Below are 18,080 nucleotides of genomic sequence, written 5' to 3'. Positions count from 1 at the left end.
CTGATTTACCCCCGGCGTCACATCCAACTCTTCTCCGCTCGCCCTTTAAGCTATTATTAAAGGCACACTTTGAGAGTTACAGTCGATAAGGCACAGGGAAAAGGCCAGCGGACGCTGGCTGACATTTGGTGAGCCGGATGGGGGGTCCTCCGTTAATTATTTAAAGACTCTTGGCTTATGAAATGCCACCTAGGCAGGTGATCTATATTTCCTCTCTTCAACGCCAGCTGGCCACCGACTGCGCTGCCATTTCGGTGTAATGCGCGAAACACACACGTTAACCTTACCTTCGCTGTGTACATCGACACTCTTCTAAGCGGTGACCTAACAGTCTGCCAACACAACACCTTTGCAGTGGGCGTTAAGTTCAGGTAAGCCATAGGGACATAGGAAGCTGCCTTATGCTGACTCAGACCATTGAGTCCATCTAGCTCTGTCTGCTTTACACAGACTGGCAGTGACTCTCCAGTGTTTTCCAAGACAGGACTTTCTCCCAGTCCTACCTGGAGATGCCAGGGATGGAACCAGAGACCTTCTGTATGCAAAGCAATATGTTCTGCCACTGAGCCACGGACCTCGCCCTAACAAATAGCCTTCACCTAGAAGCAACGCAAACTCCCTTTGTAGTAAGGAGTGTCCAATGCACTCTACAGCACTGACACTTGATGCTGTTGGAAGAGGGGGAGAGGGGGGAGAGGAAGAGGGAGAGAGTGACCATCACCATGATACTAGGAACTGAGTTCTACTCCCTAGCCAACAAGCCCAGCTACTGTGAATCCAGCATTTTGGAATCACATTGTTCCAAACCCTAAAGGGCACAGGGTTGTATCCAATGTTAGTTCTACTCAGTGTAGAACCACCAAAATGAATTGGCATGACTAACATAGGTCCATGGATTCCAATGGGCAGAACTTAACTGGACACAACCTATATTTTGCAAAATGCTTACACCCATTGAGCAGGGGTAACTGATGACTGGCCGGGCTGGATTGGGCTCATGGGAGCTGGCACTCTGGAGGCCGCCATGTTGGCTACCAACTTCATGGGCAATATTGTGGGAGGTAAATGGAGGGAAGGAGCTGCATGAAGAAAAGATATAATTGTAATTTACAGTAGTGAGATAAGAGTTCTGCTTGAATACTTTACCATGGTGCTTTTGCATTCCTGCAGACCTGCCCAACTGCTTGCAAACTTATTTTATTTTCCCTGTTTAATGCTATTTACTTATGAGTGATACCCACCCCCCATCTCTGTGCACCATTCTAGACACATCCCAGGAGCTGAATAAATCTCAAGCGCTGGCCATATCAACAGCTCAGCATTCATTCAGCAGTGCCAGATCATATATTTCAGGGTAAATTACTAGTGACCAAACAATCACCTGATTTCTTGAAGGGGTAATTTGATTCGTTCTGTAACAACTGTGTGTGCTGTTGCCTTTTTTATTATTGTAAAGATGGCTGTACCTCAGTAGAGTTGCCCCAAGTAGTTACTCCAATAAGCTTATCACACTCTTTGCCGACCTACGTAACACTAGCCAAGTGTTTCAGGCACAGTTTGTTAATTTTAAAACAGGAGAGCGAGACACATTTGTTAATCTGTGATGTTTTTATGATGCTCTCAATCTAGTGATTCTGTGCCCTGTGCAGTCTAGTCAAGCTCCAATTAGAGTGCATTATTGGGTTCAAGTCAAAGGCCTGACAAGTATCAGGATCACAAGTGGAGCCAGATGAAATCCACAGATGGACGGGGACAATCTTTCAGGCTGTCAAGGGAAAAGATATGGAGTGGGGTCATCGCCATTCTGGACACAGCAATATAAAACTGAGAAGGGTAGGAATAGTGTTGTTGTTTTTTATTGGTCCAATTTCTACTGCTTAGAGGGATCTCATGGTTCAGAGAACCTTCCCCCCTTCACACACGGACTGCCACTGCCTTGCAACCTGGCAGCAATAAGCCAGAATCTTGCAGAGAAAAGTATTTATGCGGCAAGCCCACCGTGGAAGAGTACCCGCTGCAGTTTATGGACATTTTTCACCATCTCCACATAGATCAGGACTAGGGAACCTATAGCTCCCCAAATATTGTAGGAATTGAAGTCCTATTCTGAGCCAGCAAGGCCAATGGCCAGGGATGATTGGAATTGTACAACATCTGATGGAGGGGGACAAGTTCCTCACTCCTGACATAGATCAAACTTAGGGGAAACCTGTTCTGCTTTGAACCAGAAAGTACAAATTTGACAGCGCTGATTGGCTGCCCTTTGTGGCACTCACAAATTTCCCTCTTCTATGGAGCCCAGCTGTCTATTGCACTTCTTGGCTGACCTTTGCATCAGCCACTAAGCCCTCTCCCCTCCTTCTCAGAGCAGTTTTTGCACCATAACCCCCCCCCCCAAGAGTGTCTGGTCATAAGAGCATAAGAAGAGCCTGCTGGATCAGGTAATGGTCCATTTAGTCCAGCATCCTGCTTTCCCAGTGGCCAACCAGATGCCTGTTGGAAGCCATCAAGCAATACTCCTATTGCAATTTCCTTTGTTCTCGCCAGCAAAGAATTCCTGCACTGAAGAAAGTTCTAGGGGACTGCTGAGCTATCTCTAGGACTTCATATGTAAAGCTGAGATTTTCTTCCAACATATGCCTCACAGATTAAGAACATACCAGTTGTATTAGGCCATGAACCTACCAAGCATTACTCTATAATTAGTATACAAAACGCATGTGGTCCTTTTTCTTTTTTCTTTTTCTTTCTTTCCCTCCTCCTCCTTTTTTTTTTGTTAAGGGAGAATCAAAGACCTGCATTAGCACCGCAGATGTCTAGGCTTCCCGTTTACAGTGGGATTCGACAAAGAAATGTGTCTCCGCAGCAATGTAAACCACAGATAAGTTGCCCACATGTGTGGCAGAGAGGAGAGACTTGTCGGGAGGAAGAGAGGGAGGGGGAGCCTGCTGTTGTGTGGAATTAACCCACTTTCTGACTGAAAAGCTAATCTTGGGGAAAGGGGCTGGGAGGGTGGGATCAAAAGCTCATGAACGGGCAATTCCTCTCTTACTTTATCATGGCATGTAGAAATTGAGATCTACTGTTGGGGTGAGGATAGGGTAAAGGAGTTCAGAGTGTAGGGAAGTACTACTGCCTGCCAGCCAGTGTCTGAGAGGATCAGGAGCTGAGTATGGAGGGCAAAGTTGAAGGGGCCAGAGCCAAAGGGACTTATGGGAACAGCCCAGAGCCTTAGAAGAGCCCAATGGCCAGGCTAGTTGGGAGATGCCAAGACACTGCTTGGAAATGCTTACTGCCAGGAATATGCTCCAAGCTACAACTCAAGCATCTCACAACAATACCCAAAGTTTCCACTTCTAGTCCTGCAACCTACCAGTCAGCACCTGCATGTTCTGGCTTACTGGGTGGTAGGCAGTCTCCATCAGGCAATTCCAGGAAAGTATCAAAATCAGGATGCTTGGTGTGTATTCCTGATGTGCCACAACATCTGGCTCATAAGCTGCCTCCAGGTTGGTGGCTCACTGTGTGTGTGTGTCCAACATAAAGGGATTCATCAGGGGCGGGCAGAAAATAGATTCTGCTATTCTAGTAAACACTGGCCAAGTACTTGCTGGTTGTTGGGATTCTTGCAAAGAACACTGGAGTGGGTAGAACTTGGTCAGGTCCATCAGGGCATGTCTTCTCTTTGTAAACAAGAGAGAATACTCAGGATTTCAAAACACAGCTCAGGTTATGTCATAACTGCCAAGAGATCCTGAATATACATTCTTGCTTGCAAACAGTAAGGATTGTGTCATACTGAATCAGTTAGTTACGCCCATTAACTTCAATGGTTCTACTCTGAGTAGAACTAGTATAGCATATCACCCTAATACAGCAATTTCAGTTTTCAAAAAGTAGATTGCACAAGTCGTAATATATTTGAACCTTTTTCTCATTACAAATTGAACTGAAATCCCCTGTACACACCATGGGTTCCATATTCAATGTTAGTCCTGTGCAGAGTAGACCCATTGCAAATATGGACAAGACTATCTTAGGTCTATTACTTCCAAAAGGCATCCAAGGTTAGCTGGATACAACCCAATGGAATCCACCCAAATCTTATAGTCAAGTGTTATGCACCAAAACATGTGACACTACCTTATTCAGAGTCTTCTAAACCAGTGGTGCAGAACCTGTGGCCCTGAAGCCGTAGTTGGACACCAGCACAAAACAGCCCCAGCAAGCATGGTCAATGGTCCAAGATGATGGAATCTGAAGTCTGGTAATATCTGGAGGGTCACAGGTATCTGGCCCTTTCTCAAGACTACATAGTAAGCTTCCTTATACCTGTTCAGGTCACTTGTCCATTTAAACCAGTGCTGTCTACTCTGAACTCGTGTAGCTTTCTAAGTGTTCAGACCCAAGGTCTTTCCTTCCATCTGATACCTGATCCTTCTAACCGGAAACACCAGGACTGAACTGGGAACTTCTGCAAGCAAAGCAAGTGCTCTACCTATATGAAATGCAAATTCCACACTCCCTGTGCAGCTTTTCTTTCAATGTAAACCTTCTTCTCACCTCATTATGGGTTTCTTCCACTCGTTTTATGTCATTGACATCCAGAGATTTCAAAGTTGGACAGCTCAAATGTGTATCGGTGCACAAGTTCTGAAGTGCTGCATTGCACTGGTCCAAAATATAAGGCAGGGTCCCTTGAGAGCACTGTTAGAATTCATAAATGCAGAAAGAAAATTTAGCCCCAAATGGAGTCAAACAAGCAAAAAAGAGATTCCAAAACCAACTCCAGTCACTTAAGAGACTGGCACGATATTAAACTATAGGTATGCACCAATAGCATCAGTAGCTGCACTGATTTCAATTGCTGTTGTTATTATTACTACTACTATTTTGTAAGTCACTTGTTACCCAAAGGTATCCAAGTGACTTACAAGATATTAAAAACATAAATATAAATACATTATACCATAAAGATATCAAAACAACTGTACAGTCGCAGGAAGCTTTGGCAGCACACTAGTAACAAAAAAAAAACATTAGCTTAGTCTGTCAGAAAGCCCTTGAAAAAACAATGGTCTTTGCCTAGTGTCAAAAAGCTGTCAACAAAGGCGCCACATGGATATACTGCACAGATCAGGAGCCACAAATGAAAAGGCCCTACTCTCTTGTCTTCATACTCCAAGCCTCAACTGTGAGGGAGGACCTGGAGAAGGGCTAAAGGTCTAGGTAGTAATAGTACTAGCACTAGTAGTACCTGATAATAATGTTCAATAACAACAACAACAACAACAACAACAACAATAATAATGTTTAAGAAGGCTCTATGGCCCACTGACATCAGAATATGAGCTAAATAAAATGAGTATAATGTGATGCATTTAGCACTGGGATCTACCACTTCAGGCTCTTGTTGAGGTTCCTAACATACCCCCTGCAGACACAAAGCTGTCAGGGTAGACCTTCCTTACTGGCATGCAGGTTTTGTTCACATCCCCCCCACCCCCCTCACTGCACTAGGTTTCTGTAATTATGCACTTTGGATCCCCTGCCTGCACTAGGTAACAGTATAGCCCAGCAACAACAAAAATGCTGCAACTGAAATTCAAGGTAAATAATCCATGCTGCTAGCCCAGTTCTAAGAACTGTTGCAACAACAAAGAAAAGCTTAAGATCAAAAACACGTAGCAACATCGTTGGCAGCTTGAAACATGAGAGAGAACCAATGTTGCCACAACACTGTGCTGGCATCGGAGACAGATATGCTTGCACAGGTAATTACGGGTAGAGAGTTGGATTGCCTCAGTGTTTATGATGGAAAGTGGGCAGCTTCTTTAACAATGATCTAAAACCCTCTCTCTCTATTTCTCGCTCGCTCGCTTTTGTTTTTTTTAAAAAATGTTTTCATTTATTTTCTCCAAGGAGCTCAAGGTGGCGCATGTGGTTTCCCACCCTCTCATTTAATCCCCACAACCACCCTGTGAGGTGGGTTAGGCTGAGAGGTTAGGCAAGGTCGCACAGTGATCCGGGGTTTGAACCTGGTCTACCAGATCCTAGTCGGACACTCTAACCACAACACCACTCAGACTGATGTATGCAAAGGACTCTGAAGCCTCCTTACAATCACGAATGTAACAGCATAAGAAGAGCCTGCTGGATCAGGCGAATGGCCAGCCAGATGGCTGTGGGAAATCAGCGAGCAGAACATGAGCACAAGAGCACTCTCCCCTTACGCAGGCTCCAGCAACTGATATTCAGAAGCATTACTGCTTCCAATTGCGGAGGCAGAGCATAATCCTGATAGCTAAGGACACTCACCTTCAAGGAAGCTCTTTAGCTCATTCTGCCAAGTGTGCTTAGAAACACCTTTCAGGCAAGACCTGTCTCTAAAAACCTGGAAAAAAGCTGCAGGTCTCCAACCCGTTGCCCTCCAGATGTTCTGGACTACAATTCCAATCCTCCTTCACCATAGGCCATGGTGGCTGGGGGAATGATGGAAGTTGGAAGACCCAAACACCTGGGAAGGGGGATTGGGAAACCCAATTTGGGAAGGCTGGGGTAGGTGATACTGAGCTCAGAAAAAATAAAACTAGCTTTATCTCTCGCTCTGTCGCTCTCTCTCAGAATAGGGCCCTATCTGAACTATATATTTAAAGTAGTATTATACCACTTTACTCCTGCTGACCTAACAGTTCGAAAGCACGTCAAAGTGCAAGTAGATAAATAGGTACCGCTCTGGCGGAAAGGTAAACAGCGTTTCCGTGCGCTGCTCTGGTTCGCCAGAAGCGGCTTAGTCATGCTGGCCACATGACTCAGAAGCTGTACACCGGCTCCCTCGGCCAATTAAGCGAGATGAGTGCCGCAACCCCAGAGTCGGTCATGACTGGACCTAATAGTCAGGGGTCCCTTTACTTTACCTATACAGTGGTACCTCAGGTTAAGAACTTAATTCATTCTGGAGGTCTGTTCTTAACCTGAAACTGTTCTTAACCTGAAGCACCACTTTAGCTAATGGAGCCTCCTGCTGCCGCCGTGCTGCCGGAGCACAATTTCTGTTCTCATCCTGAAGCAAAGCTCTTAACCCAAGGTACTATTTCTGGGTTAGCGGAGTCTGTAACCTGAAGCGTATGTAACCCGAGGTACCACTGAACCACTTTAAGCAATCATAGCTCCCCCCACAGAATCCTGGGAACTGTAGTTTGTTAAGGGTGCTGGGAGCTGTTAGGAGACTCCCTATTCCCCTCACCAAGCTACCATTCCTAGCGGATGAACAATCAATCTCTCTTCCCAGGGACTTCTAGGACTCCATACAGTGCAAAGGAGGGCCTAAACCTACACCCCAGGGTTGGCTCAAACACTACGATGCTTCTTGGAGTAGCAGTGGGGCTACAAATGAAACTAATTGAAACATGGAATAAAGTAATCGATGGAAGATGGATCTATCAATGGTTTTGAGCTACAAGGGACTTCCATAAGGGGCTTACAAATACTGGGTAGGTGAGGGGCCAGGGCAGTCTCACAAGATTGTGTGGGAGGGTTGCTGTCTTCATGCACTGCTTGTGGTCTGGAGGCATCTGGGTGGCCATTGTGGGGGAAACAGGATGCTAAGTTAGCTCGAACTTCGTTCTGATCCAGCAGGGTTCTTTAATTAATATGCAAACTAGGTTGGGGACCTCAGTTACAAACATGTCTACGGAACCCAAGACTTTGAGGCGGTAGGGGGCTCCTTGCTTAATTCAGGGCCCAGAGGGCACCACCCATATGCGGGAAACAAGCAGATGAAAAAAGCCACACTGCAGATGAAGAGAATACACATGTATGCATTGGAACATCATCTGCCCCCATTCACAGGAAAACTCTATTCTGGACTGAAAGAACAAACAAAACATGAAATAGACTTTTCTCTGTGGGGAGGGGGGTGTTCTCACACAACGATGCGTCTACATCAGGATCTTTTTCAGTTAAATATTTATAAGTGCAGCTAAATCCCCAAGAACAGCCCTGAGAAAGGACCCCTTGGTGCTATGATTCTTTGTATTGAAAATTTCCATACTATATAATGTGAGGTTACAGAGGTTTATGAAAACAAAGCAGGGGCTTCTAAAGAGGAAGCTTCTTCTCCTTTTCTTTGTGTGTGTGTGGAAGTAAATGTGCATTTTAATATCAGAATAACAGAGTGTGGGGAGCGGGGTCAGGGAGTTCATTCTTTACTGCAAAGGACAAATAACAAGCCTTTTAAGTGATGTTTAGAACCCTAGACTAATATGGGTATATTACTATGATAATAATACATAATACTATTACACTAATATGTGTATATTAGATTGCTTATTTTAAGAGTCTTAGCTTGCACGGTTTCTGTAATTATGTTTTATGATGGCAGTACACAAGTCTGTGGGCTGAGTTCAACAATATAAATGTGAGAGTGGAATGACTTCTGCTTGTGTGACCAGACTTTTGCCCCACTTGCCCCACACTTTCCCTGAATTTGCTCTGGAGGGTTGGGGGTGGGGAACCACCAGAATGGATTTAAGGGGCATGTGGGGGAGATAATAATAATAATAATAATAATAATAATAATAATAATAATAAATAATAATAATAATAATAATAATAATAATAATAATAATAATAAATTATTTATACCCCGCCTACCTGGCTGGGTTTCCCCAGCCACTCTGGGCGGCTTACAACAGATCACTAAAATACAATAACTTATTAAACATTAAAAGCTTCCCTAAACAGGGCCACCTTCAGATGTCTTCTAAAAGTTTGGTAGTTATTTTTCTCTTTGACATCTGGTGGGAGGGCGTTCCACAGGATGGGTGCCACTACCAAAAAGGCCCTCTCTCCCTGGTTCCCTGTAACTTGGCTTCTCGTAGTGAGGGAACCGCCAGAAGGCCCTCGGCGCTGGACCTCAGAGATGAAAGGGGGAAGTCTCATTGCAGAAGTCATTCTGCTCGCTCAGAGCATTTCTTTGAATACAACCCTGTATCCTACTTTTTCTGTACTGCTTCATCAGGGTGGGCAGAATAGGTCCCACCACAGTCTCAATGTGCTAATAGCCCTGCACAGGTAAAAGGATGTTCATGCAGGTTTCACTGACAATCAACCAACCAACCAGAGTTAACAACAAGAGTATTCATCTGAAGAACAATCATATCAATAAGTTGTAGATTTTTCTCTGTTTTGCTTTATGCTGGTTTTAATGTATGTATGATTTATTTATTGTTTTAAGTCACTTTTGAGTTATTTTTTATTTTTTAAAAAGCAACTACTAAGTTTAGTAGATATGTAATGAAAATGAAAACAAATTCACAGTAAACTCAGAGATGCATGGTTAGAACTAGTAGCCACTTCCACCCATTACCTCCCAGCTAATCCCTCTTTCTCCCCACCCCTCTTCCCTCTCCCAATTGGCAAAATTCCCATCCCCTACCCAACTGCTCCCTTGAAATCCCCTTTCCCACTTATCATAACAAGGCAATCTCATCCCCCTTTCTCATCAAACACAAACCTCAAGCATGGTTCATTCTGGAAGACACCGCTTTCTCGCTGCTATTTTTGTTGGAACATAAATGGCCATTGGGGTCCTACAAGACTTCAGAATAGAATGAAATGGTTTTTAAAAAACCACTCCACCTGCACCACATCATAGCACCAATCCTGAATGCCCCCCTTGGCCTACAATTGTGACTTAAAGGTTTTTTTTAAAAAAAAAAAAAATGCATGTAATGCAAGCTACCAATTTAAAGTAGAATGTAGTTGGGCCCTCAGAGAAGAGTATCCGAGATCAGAGGAGGAAACCACTATTGTTCCAGGAAAAAACAAACCCCCAAATTCTCTGTTACTCACCTCTGCCACCCTATGAGTAGAACTGAATCTAGGCGGCAAGCCAGCCAGGACACAATGCTGGTGGGTCATGTTGAGATCATCTGTGAATGGAAAATAAGAGTTATAGTCAACTATGAAGATGGGTACACAATATAGCTGCAGCAGAGGAAAGCAAGGTAATGTAGAAGCAATGCAGATGTTGCTGGACTACAACTCCCATCATCCCCGACCACTGACTGTGCTATCTGGGGCTGACTGGAGTTGGAGTCCAAAAGATTTGGAGGCCACCAGCTTGGCTGTGTGCCCATCTTGAGGGTCTAGAGATGCATATCTCCCCTTCGCTCACTGAACATGTTCCCCACATGCTTTTATGATATCTAAATCAAGCCTTCGTGTTCAGAGGTAGTGTAACTCTCTGAGTACCAGTTATCCTCTAAGTTGGACAAGCATGAGAGGGCTACTGCCTTCATGCCCTGTAGCTTCTCAAAGACATCTGGACATCTACATAATGATGACGCAGGATGCTGATCTAGAAGGAGCCTTGCTCTCATTCAGCATAACTTCCTCTTGTTTGGTTTTAGTGCAGGAAGAAAGCAAACAGCCACTGTAAAGAGTAGACCCATTTAAAGCAGCATCATACCACCTTAAACAGACGTGGCTTCCCAAAGAATCCTGGGAACTGCAGCTTGTTAAGGGTGCAGAGAGTTGTTAAAGGATCCGCTATTCCCCTCACAATTCTCTGAGCTACAATTCTCTGAGTGGTTCAACAGTCAGTCCCAAGGAACTCGGGAAGTTGTAGCTCTGTAAAAGGAATAGGGAAGTCTCCTAACTCCTTGCAGCACTCTTAAGCTACAGTTCCCGGGATTTTTGTGTGGGAAGCTAAGAGTTTACAGTGGTATAATACTGTTTTAAGTGTATTGTGAAGATGGGGCCTATGGCTCAGTCCTAATAAAGAATCATTTTGTAACCATTGGAAAAAGTATGCATAATGCGGTGTTTTTTGGGGAGGAGAGGTGGGGCTGGAGAACCTTACATAATTAATTAGCAGACAACTGAACAAGATGTAGCAGATTTACCAAATTCATATGATCAAAGTTTAGCAACAACAAATAACTTTCAGGAGTTCATGGCCTTAGCAAATAAGAGATACACAAAGTATGTAGATCAAATGCAGGGGTCAAGTTTCAGAGGCAAATTAACTGGATGGAAATATGAATGAGGCTCACGGTGCATATGGAAGGGTTTTGCTTTTTCATTTTTTCCATTTAATGCTGCAAATCTCCAACCACAGCCCATTCAACCAAGTCTATGCTCCCAACTTCTAGTTAATGAAAATAATTTTTTTGATGCTCCTTGAAATATATAATTTGCTCGGTCCCCTTCCCCCATGAACTCCTCTCTCTCTCCCCCTGCCAGAAAAAGAGGCCACTGAATACATCCTCATGCCGTGTTTAAACCCCATAACCTTCAAGCAACATTTGATCTATAGGAAACAGCTGTGGAGAAGCAAGTCTTCCCTCTTTGAACAAGCCCGAAGTATATTTTGCTCCAGTGTGTTTTGAAGTCACGGTAGGCAAAAATTAGTGACAATTGTAAATCTGCTTGAAAAATCTGGTCATGTCTACCTCTTAAAGATTAGGGGTGGGGGAGACTGCAAAGACCATGACAACCTCAGTTAAGCATGCTGTGGGGCACAGCAGATGGGGCCGCCCCAGTTGCCTGCCACGTGCTATGGATTTACTGCATGCCCTCCCCCATAACGTTTTGCATCAGACACCCCTTTGATGGAGTACTGGAGGCGGCAAAGTTCAGCCCAAACTCCCTCTACAAGTGTGTGTGTGTATTGAGCTAAACTGTTTCTCTTTCACGTAGGACATGAAGATCAGATTTCACTTATCGTAAAAAGCTTCTGTCTGGGAAAGGAGAACACAGTTTCCAGATAACCCATCAAAGTCTATTTTTGATATTAAGAGGAAAAGGTGATGATCAATTTTCAACGCAAACTGCACAGTTCAAGGTGTGGCTTAATATTCACCTGAAAAGAGAGGTGGTGGGGGGAATGGAGACAAGAGCTTAAGAAGCAGGTGTTGAACTAACCTTTAAAATTTCAACTTTAACACCTTCCCCCTCAAAGCACAACAAAGAGTCTTATTATATTCTCCAGCACCAGAGCTGAGAAAGACCTCAGGAATTCTTTTGGAGGGGGGAAAAAAGAGAGCAATAAAATACTAAAAATGTACTCACTCTTTCCAGTTCTTTGAAAGAAGTGGGGGTTTCTGGTTGCACATTTAGCTTGTCTTAATACATCATTTATGGCATCTACGATGCAGAAATATTTGAGGAAATAATACTGCTTCCAGAATTAGCAGAGGCTCTAGCAGTGAAGTGGGCACATCCTGAGTTCATGAATTAGGCCAATTAGTGCAATTTCTGTTGCTGAGGGGTGATGTGGAAACATGCCTTTTGCCTTCCAGTTTTGTTTATGTGGGGAGTACGCTGTGGAAGATAGACCCCATTACCTATTTAAAAACTCTGCTTCTTGGAAGGGAACACTTGCTGGAGGTTTCACCATCAGTTTGCCATGTCACAGTCTCCTTGGTCAGATTTTCAAATAATGATTTGTTTACCAGTAAATATCAAAATATCACTGTCAGCACAGGGGCTGCCCTCCCACTAGCTATAGCCAAAGATTTCTGGATGCTTTGTGTGAAGATTGGATGGGTGCAGGGATCATTCACGTATTTTCCAAGTTTCATTAATGATGATATTCCTTTTATGTCGTACACTTATTTTTCGTGGAACCAGACTGTTCACAGTCCACAGTGTAAATATACCAAAAGTTTATTTACGCTGTGGACTATGGTCATTACACAGAACACAGGGAAGCTGCCTTATGCAGAGTCAGATTATTGGTTCATCTAGCTCAGTATTGTCTTCACTGACACGCAGCAACTCTCCAGCATTTCAAACAGGGATTCTTTCCTGGCCCAAGCTGGAGATGCCAAGGACTGAACCTCAGGTCAAAACAAAATAAAAAAATTCCTTCCAGTAGCACCTTAAAGACCAACTAAGTTAGTTCTTGGTATGAGCTTTCTGAATTGCAACTTATTACCAAACTTAAAACCATGGAGGGACCTGGTCTGAACAAAGACATTGGATTCTTATCTCATTATACATGACAAAGCCATTTTTAACCTTCTCACCCCTTGCTTTTTCCTGTAAGACCTATTGCAGTCGTTAAGAGTCGTCAACAGGCTCATCACAGCTATCTGCCAATCACCCAATCCACCACCCTTCTGAGTAATACCCCTCCCCACCTTCTCACTATATAGAAGGGTCTGGTGACTTCTGTTTCAGTGTATCTGAAGAAGTGTGCATGCACACGAAAGCTCATACCAAGAACTAACTTAGTTGGTCTTTAAGGTGCTACTGGAAGGAATTTTTTTATTTTGTTTTGACTATGGCAGACCAACACGGCTACCTATCTGTAACTGAACCTCAGGTGTTTGGCATGCAAAGCAGCACTGACCGTTTCCAAATACAAGAAGAAGAAAAACCTTATTTAATTCTCAGCAGCAGCAGCAGCAATGTTAGCTGACCCTTTGTTAATTGCGTTTTTAACCTGCCTTTCTCTCAAAGAAGCTCAGGGCACCCGATATATTTCCCTCTCTTCTAGCTTTGCAACAATCCTATGAGGTGGAATCCTATGAGGTGGAGGAAGCTTAAAGACGTGACTGGTTCTGAGTATTATGTTTACCAGCTCCATCTGGTACGCAGGCTGAGACCCTATCTGCCTGCGGACTGCCTCGCCAGAGTGGTGCATGCTCTGGTTATCTCCCGCTTGAACTACTGCAATGCGCTCTACGTGGGGCTACCTTTGAAGGTGACCCGGAAACTACAACTAATCCAGAACGCGGCAGCCAGACTGGTGACTGGGAGTGGCCGCCGAGACCATATAACACCAGTCTTGAAAGACCTACATTGGCTCCCAGTACGTTTCCGAGCACAATTCAAAGTGTTGGTGCTGACCTTTAAAGCCCTAAACGGCCTCGGTCCAGTTTATCTGAAGGAGCGTCTCCACCCCCATCATTCTACCCGGACACTGAGGTCCAGCACCGAGGGCCTTCTGGCGGTTCCCTCACTGTGAGAAGCCAAGTTACAGGGAACCAGGCAGAGGGCCTTCTCGGTAGTGGCGCCCTCCCTGTGGAACACCCTCCCACCAGATGTCAAAGAGAACAACAACTACCAGACTTTAAGAAGACATCTGAAGGCAGCCCTGTTTAGGGAAGCTTTTAATGTTTGATGTATTAAAGGTAAAGGTAAAGGTACCCCTGCCCGTACGGGCCAGTCTTGACAGACTCTGGGGTTGTGCGCCCATCTCACTTAAGAGGCCAGGGGCCAGCGCTGTCCGGAGACACTTCCGGGTCACGTGGCCAGCGTGACATCGCTGCTCTGGCCAGAGCCAGAGCCGCACACGGAAACGCTGTTTACCTTCCCGCTGGTAAGCGGTCCCTATTTATCTACTTGCACCCGGAGGTGCTTTCGAACTGCTAGGTTGGCAGGCGCTGGGACCGAGCAGCGGGAGCGCACCCCGCCGCAGGGATTCGAACCGCCGACCTTTCGATCGGCAAGTCCTAGGCGCTGAGGCTTTAACCCACAGCGCCACCTGCATCCCATGTATACATACATGTATGTATGATGTATTACAGTATTTTAATATTTTTTTGGAAGCCGCCCAGTGTGGCTGGGGAAGCCCAGCCAGATGGGCGGGGTATAAATAATAATATATTATTATTATTATTATTATTATTATTATTATTATTGCTAAGTAGGGATTTGAAGCTGGGTCTCAGCAGCTGTAGTCCGACACTCTAACTGCTATACCACACTGTGTGTGTTTTTGGCCCTCCAGATGCTGCTGGATTACAAACCCCATAATCTCTGACCATTGGCCATGGTGGCTGGGGATAATGTCCAAGAATATCTGGAGGGCTACAGGTTCTCCATCACTGCTGTGAGCAGTAGTAGGACTTTGAAAGTAGAAGATGGCTAGGTTGTCTATTCACCCAAAGAATCCTATGGAAGAAAAGCATTTATTTGTTTACTTCCAGTGTAGATACAGAAACCATAAAGTACAATGTACAACTATAACATTGCTGAATCATAAAGAACAGATTCAAGCCCAGCTGAGTAAGTGCCTCTTAAATTGTCAACTCCACTGTGAGGATGACTGACATACCATCAGGGAAAAGGCATTCCCCAAATGGGGCACTACCACAGAGAAGTCCCTATCCTGGATTACCGCACAACAAGTAACACCAATCAGTGTGGCAGCTGCTGTGAAGCTTTCAAGGGGCAGGTCAGCAGATTAAAGCTAAAGAGGTTGAATTCCACAACACAGCTGAGCACTTTCCAGCTCAACTGTATTCTGGATCTCAGCCTCTGTACTTTTACAAAATTGTTTTCATGAGCCAAAGGTAAATGTGTCCTTCAGCCTTACAGTAGGTTAACTTGGGTATACCAGATTGTAAGCTAGGAGAACAGAGGAAGCTCAAGGCCCATATAGGTAGACTGAGCATTCATATATTTTAGGTTTTTTCTAGCAACAATATAGTAGCTACTTTCAGAAGCTTTTGTTTTTTTTAAGATAGAGCAACGTTGAACCCCCCCCCCAAAAAAAAAACCTTTGTCAAATATTACAAAAAAGATTGCAAGTGATTTACAAATACAGAAAGGAACTTGTAACCCCCACCCTATAAATATCCAAACCAGTTGGTCCCTATAAAGTACTGGTCAGAATAAGTGATTTATACATTTGAACTGGAAGAATTTAATATGTATCCACATAAACATGATCAGGATGTTGTTACGGTGTTAAAATAAAATAATATTTTTAAAGCTGTTCTTTATATTGCATTTCCAACATGGCATGAGATGTAGTATATAAAGTTAAGTATGTATCAGGGGAAATGAGCCAAGCTCACACCGACCCAAGGTTTGGTTTGGTTTGATGTGACTGGAGAGAATTTAAGAAGCACAGAATTCCACTACATGCATGGGTCTATTCTTGCCAGTACAATCAACATTGAGGCAGGAGAGCGAATTAAGTTAGGTGTGGGGAATCTGTGGAACTCCAGATGTTGCCAGACTACAACTCCCATCATCCCTGAGCGCCAGAAATGCTGGCTGGTGCTGATGGGAGTTGGAGTTCAACATCCAGAGAAACACAGGTCTCCCATCCTGATTTAAGGGGTTACTCTGTTCAGCAATCACACAAGGGGGAGAGCAGAGCCATGCTTCCTGGCTGATTCCATCTGTGCACTGAAGTGCAAGAGCCACACCACACTGGCTCTCATGCATTTACATACAAGCATTGTTTGTACATAACTCACCCCCCCCCCCAAGTAATTCAACAAGTATCCTCCTGCATCTTGCACATTAAAATATTTTTAAACAACAACAACACTCTTTTGATATTGTTTCTTTTGGTCATGCAAATAATAATAATAATAATAATAATAATAATAATAATGGACTGTGTATATTTTTCTTCTTCCCAATCTCTAGCTGTGAAGGCTTACAGTCTACCCCCTTCGCCTCCTATAGTAGTGCTTTTCCTCGTTTTTCCCCCCTCCTGCACATGTTTTCCTTTCCTCTTTTTTTTTAACTGACTATTGCTCTCCTTGTTTTCCTGCCCCTACCAAGGAGGGGTGAGAAAGTGGAAAAAGAAATAGAAATGGGTGTCATGTTTGCTTTTAGATACTACCTAGCATAAAGTAGCAGTCTCCCGGGTAAAGGGGTACAGCCAACCCCGGATTCTTTATGTCCCAAGCAACTTTCAAGCCAACATGCCAGACAGCTGGGTCTCTGCCACTTGGAGCCTTCTCCTCAAGAATATCAGCGGCAGGTTCTGAAAAGGAAAAGCAAAGCAAATAATTTAACAGACCTGGAAACAATCTCCTTTTTCGTTAGGGAAGAAAATCTCTGTTCCCCATCAACATGTTCATTCATGAGAGATCGGAATGGCAAGAAGGTGAAGAACGATTTGACTTTAAAGCTTCTAACAGTCTTTCACAATGCAATATTCCATGGGCTGCTTTGGTGCCTGCTGTAATGGTGCATCATTGAAAAACAAAGGAAAGTGGTTTTCCTTCAAAATTATTGCTTTTAGCTGCATGCGTTTTAAATAGATAAATCAATATGGTTAGTCGACAAAAAAATTCTGAAACAAAACAACTATCTTTGTTGCTATCATTGGATTGGAAAGGGACTTAGCAAATGATCTCTGCAAAGCCATGTGGGGAAGGGTCCTAGCTCAGCGGTAGAGCACATGCTTTGCATACAGAAAATCCCAAATACAATCTCCAGGTAGGACCAGAAAAAGTTTCCAGTGTGACATCCTGGAGAGCCACTAGTCAGTCTATGTAGACAATGCTGGACTAGACTCAGTATAAGGCAACTTTCTATGTTCTACAAGACATCAAGAAAAACCAACAGCCTTGCCACAAATTCTATAAAACATCAAAATTGGATAAATGTGTCAATTTGTTTGTCCATACAAACAGGTGTCAAGTGCAAGTTTTTCTGCAAGTTTTTATCCTGATCAATTTTCAATTTCCACCCCCCCCCAAAAAAAAAAAAACACACTTTAGGGTGGGAGAACAGATTTATAACTTTCATTATTTCACACACCAACCTGTGGACCAACACTGACCTCCTGGCTTCTCAATATTCAAGCCATCCATCACGTGAGGCTGCAGCAATGTTTATTTAGACTAGGGCTTTACTAGTCAGTCATAAAATATGAAAATGATTTCCCAGCTGATTTGGTACCAAAACACACTCATCTTTCCCCACCCCCCTTCTTTTAAGTATGCATGTGGGCCTAATTCCCATAGTTGTTCCTTCCTTCCGGGGACTCTTGATTGTGACATCAATAAAATAAGCAATGGTGGTAAACAGCTTAAAAAGCAACACTGCCAGAATCAATAATAACTTGCTTTCAAGGGCCTTCAATATTTTCTACCTCCTTTTGGGAAGAACTCTTAACAATATTAGAACAGGGGACACTTTCTGAAAACGGCAGGTATGAGCTTTCAATGCAATCTGACCCAGATAGTGTAAGAAAGGGGTAATTTTTTGAGGGTTAATTTTGTCTGTTAGGTTGCTTTCCCCTCATTTGTGCTGTTCACAATATGGCCTCAATAAAATATGGAACTACAATCAGAGACAGCAATTTCAATCAA

The 18,080-nt window shown here is 43.8% G+C and overlaps 1 protein-coding gene across 11 annotated transcripts in view; it reads right to left on the bottom strand.

Annotated features, from left to right (window-relative positions):
* Positions 1–18,080, bottom strand: part of FTO (FTO alpha-ketoglutarate dependent dioxygenase) — a 269,303-nt gene that overhangs the window by 188,203 nt on the left and 63,020 nt on the right. For 10 of the 11 annotated variants that reach the window (XM_079988829.1, XM_079988826.1, XM_079988836.1 and 7 more), the window contains exons 4-6: positions 16,601–16,744; positions 9,856–9,935; positions 4,564–4,707 (exon numbers count right to left, since the gene is read on the bottom strand). In XM_079988829.1, coding sequence (XP_079844955.1) covers positions 4,564–4,707; positions 9,856–9,935; positions 16,601–16,744 — 368 coding nt within the window. The remainder of the gene's footprint in view (positions 1–4,563; positions 4,708–9,855; positions 9,936–16,600; positions 16,745–18,080) is intronic. The other variant, XM_079988834.1, reaches the window with a different exon arrangement.

Source organism: Podarcis cretensis (assembly GCF_951804945.1).
Source record: "Podarcis cretensis genome assembly, chromosome: 8".
NCBI classification, from domain to species: domain Eukaryota; kingdom Metazoa; phylum Chordata; class Lepidosauria; order Squamata; family Lacertidae; genus Podarcis; species Podarcis cretensis.
This window is presented reverse-complemented; position numbering and strand designations above follow the sequence as displayed.